A 4,281-nucleotide genomic window follows, 5' to 3' on the forward strand; every position below is an offset into this window, starting at 1 on the left:
TTCTCCTCAGGATGTTTAGAAAAAGCTTCCTTAACTCTTGGTCAATCATTAATTCACCCGAGGTTATGTCCTAGGCCTCCTATTTTGTTTTCTCTAGACTATCTCATTTGGCAATTTTATTTGCTCCCAATGATTTAACTTTCATCTCTATATAGATGCTACTTAAGACTCTCTGCTGATTTATACAGTTAAGGATTTCTTACTGTCCCTTAAACATCTCAAACTGAATCCTCTCTAAGAATATTTAATTCAACATTTCTGAAACAGAATAAATTATCTTATACATCAAAATATTCCTTTTCAAAAAGTGGTTGTATAACACAATTCCCAGTCCATAGTATGTACTTAGCAAATATGAATTATTTGTTTGTATTGTACTGAATAAGATAATGCATGTAACCTAAAGGAAACAATTTTTTTTTTTTTGTGGTTGATAGCCATTAAAAAGATGGGTTGGCAGATGACAGCTCTCAATTAAGTGATGATCATGTGCTCAGAATTTCTTTGAGGTGCATCTTAAATCAGAAATAAGAAAAGCTCCTTCACAAGAAGAGTTCTGCCATATTTCCATGGTTATTCCTAGATGACATCTATCTGTGAAACAGACTTGTAGTTAAATAATTCTCTCTGTTTCAAGTCATTCTTCTATTTGATGATATTGGATTTCTCACTTTATTCATTTATTCATTCACTCATTCCATAATTCTCTGAAGATACTGATATTATTTTCTGTTTAGTGCTGAAAAGGATACAAAAAAGCTTCAGATAAGGCGTCTAGTTTCTTGGCATTTTGTTAAATTGGGAAAATAAAGCAGACAAAAATTCAACCTCATTCAATTCAAAACAATTTGCTGTCTGCTAATTAACCATATAAAAGATCTAGTTGCTAAATACTATGTTTACTAAGCTGGTGGTTCAGATTCATTTCTAGTTTTGGGATTAGTCATATATGAAAAGATTTCCTGGAGAAGGTTAGCTTTTGAAATATAAATAGTCTTGAGTTCTGGCAGGTATAAAGTTTTCTGGTAGTTTTACTTGTATCAATTTTGTTTCTTCAAGTTGATTGAAAGCTCTTTGGTGAAAGGTATTGTGTTTTACCTCTTATATATTCCTGAATATTTAGTTTGTGATTGAACATATATAGTAAATTTTCTTGAGTTTTATTTCATAGAAGGGAAAGAAAGTAAGAGACATGAAATGATGGGTCATAAGTCTCACAAGTAATAAGTATTAGTAAAGGAGAACAAGAATTTTAACCTAAGTCCTCTGTCTTCAGCCCAGAACTCTCTTTTCTATGATGCATCTTATACATCAGCATTCTCCTCAGTGCCCATCAAAAGAAAGGTTAGTCAATGCTCATTAAGTGTTTAGTGATTTTCTGGATGATTTGTTAGTTCATCATTTAAGAATTTCTTGGAATGTTTCCCTCTTCTTCAGTGAAAAATCCTGAAAAGTATTTCCTGCTGTCCCAACAGATTGACTATTCCCCTGGACCGTTTTTAAATAATAAACAGGGGGAAAGTGTGCGTATCAGTTGTGATTTACAGCACTCCCACTCTCCCTATTATTTATGCATTAGCCATCCCTCATATTTTATTTCTACACTCAACTTGTACTCCTTAAGGAAAGTATCTAAATTTGAAAACCTCTTTTTAAATCTTTCTACCCCATAAGGATAAGAAGAGGGTAAGGTCATTCTTTTTTTTTTGCCTGGTACCTTGCCACAGTCTAAGCAGTTAAGTCACCCAATCATAGAATAAAATAAAGCAAAGAGAGTTGGAACAAGAAGCTTGATAACTCCTCAGATTCTCCTTGGTATGGATTCATAAGGCAGTTGGACTTAAATAACTTGCCCACAGTCACAGAGCTAGTATATATCAAGTATCCAAGGCTATATTTGAACCCAGCCAATGCTCAAAACAATGAGCCATCTAGCTGCCCTGGCATGAATGTCAATAACAAGATATATTGACTTTACATAGTTTTTTAAACTAGGTGTGAGTTGGAATTTCATGTGTGCCTGCTTTATTGGCATAGAATATCAAAAGTCTGGTGTTCTTCTGGTTTCTTCCTAAGACCAAGAGGAAGAAACTCTTCCTATTTAATCCTCAAAATATTGAAGTCTATTGGTACAAGCGCACTTCCAAAGTTAGACCACAGTGTTAATTCCTTATATTCACCTACAGTTCCTTCCATTCTTCTAAGCTCAGTTCATTCTCCAGCTGTGACTCTCTGAACCCAGAGTCGTCTCTGTAGAGCAGTCTGGATCTGCCGGGACTTAAGACTGTAAACCAGAGGATTAAGAAGTGGTGTGAGGAGAAGGTAGATATTGCTCATGGTAGCATAGAGGAGTGGGGGTGTTCCGTGGACATAGCGATGCATCACAGCAAGACTTATAAGAGGGAGGTAAAAAATAAGCACAGTGCATAGGTGGCAAGCACAAGTCTGCATAGATCTCAGCCCCCGGTCACTAGCTTCCAGCCTCAGGATGGTGGTCAAGATTTTTAGGTAAGAGGCTATGATGAAGAGTGCATCCACTGCAAATGTGCAAAGCACAAAGACCAGCCCATAGGCACTGCTGAATGTAATGTCCCCACAGGCCAGAGTCAGCAGGTCTGGGTAGTAGCAATAGGAGTGGGAAAGAATGTTGTCTCTGCAAAAGGAAAAATTCCTGAGGAAGAGGGGTAATGGAGCCAGCAGTGCAGCACCACGTATGAAGGCAGCTCCACCAAGGCAGAAAATGGCACGGTTAGTTAGGATGCAAGAATACCTCAGAGGGGAGCAGATTGCTACCAGACGGTCAAAGGCCATCGCCACAAGAATTCCTGACTCCACAGAGGAGAGTGTGTGAATAAAAAACATCTGAGCCAGGCAGGCATCCAGGCCAGTCTGATGAGCACCAATCCAGAAGGTGCCTAGAACAGTTGGTAATGTTGACAGGGATAGGCCCAGGTCAGCGAGGGCCAGCATGGCTAGGAAGTAGAACTGAGGCTCACGTAGGCTCTGCTCAGTCCTAACAAGGACAAGGAGAATAGAGTTTCCTATAAGGGCCATGAAGTATAGAAGACAGAAAGGGATGGAGATCCAGATGTGCAATGTTTCTAGTCCAGGGATTCCAATAAAGATGAAGGCAGGCTGGTCATTGGTGGTGTTGTTAGGAACCAACATGGCAGAAGGCTATTAGACCTGGGGTTAGGAAGTTCCAACACCTAAAAATAAAAATAAGAAAGCTAATAAATTGAACATATTTTGGGGACAATTCTCACATGAAAAGGTCAGTGAGATAAGGGAATGCCAGTCTAAGGATATTTGACTAATCATTGAGCTTTTCAAATGTTATCACATTGGCTCAATCTGCGAAAGCAGTCAAAGACATATACTTTCCTCAGTTTTCATATGCTCCACGAAATCTGCAAGATTGAGTAACTAACATTTACTGAGGAATTTTCAAGTAAGAAACCTTCCTTTACCAACACAGATAGACATATTTTCTTCAATTTGTAGTCTTACAAAATTATCCAGAGAAATCAGAACCTTAGTACATGTCCGAGGGAGAAACTTAAACTCAGCTCTTCTTGACTTAGCTCTGTATTCCCTGCATCACATTTTGCTTTCTACATAATTTGCTTAAAACACAGTGTACTCAAAAAGGTTGTAAAAAATCACTGGTTGGGGAACTTGAATGATGTGTATTCAATCTTGCCCTACCACTAGTGCAAATTGTAAATCACCTTATGATTCCATTTCTTTTTCTTGTAAATAAAGGATGATTAAACTTCTATTATGTACTTCCTAAGATTGTTCTGAAGCTTAAATATGATGATGGATATAGAACACACTGAAATCAAAATACCATGTAGTTGAATTGTTTATCAACACTTCTCCACTTAAGATTCACTCCAATGAATAATCATGGCATAGAGGTAGCACTGAATTTTTGAAGACTATAACAATAGGACAAATAACCTGGATAGTCCAATCAAGCTAGTAAAATTTTATCTGCATGTTATAGGACCCAATCTACATTAGTGTGTTCTGCCTTGTGCTAACAAGAATACAAAAGAATTACAAGACATGATTCTTGCTTTCCCATATCTAACACAGGATATAACAAAGAACTGAACAGTTTTGCATTTCATAGAAAGAGAAATATCAGATAGATAGTGGAAGAGAGACGCAGAAAGTTGGGAAAAAGGAAAAATCTCTTGCTATAAATTAATGTTGGGAGTGGTGAGGGAAGGAAAATAACTGATCTATCCATGCAAAAGATGAGGGAAGTGA

The 4,281-nt window shown here is 37.4% G+C and overlaps 1 protein-coding gene across 1 annotated transcript; it reads right to left on the reverse strand.

The window, feature by feature from the left end:
- Window positions 1-2,211: 2,211 nt before the first annotated feature.
- On the reverse strand, window positions 2,212-3,168 carry LOC100930341 (olfactory receptor 51F2-like). The gene has a single exon (XM_003764781.1). The coding sequence runs from the start codon at window positions 3,166-3,168 to the stop codon at window positions 2,212-2,214; it is 957 nt and encodes a 318-aa protein (XP_003764829.1).
- Between the last annotated feature and the right edge of the window lie 1,113 nt (window positions 3,169-4,281).

Source organism: Sarcophilus harrisii, chromosome 3, assembly GCF_902635505.1.
Source record: "Sarcophilus harrisii chromosome 3, mSarHar1.11, whole genome shotgun sequence".
Taxonomy (NCBI): domain Eukaryota; kingdom Metazoa; phylum Chordata; class Mammalia; order Dasyuromorphia; family Dasyuridae; genus Sarcophilus; species Sarcophilus harrisii.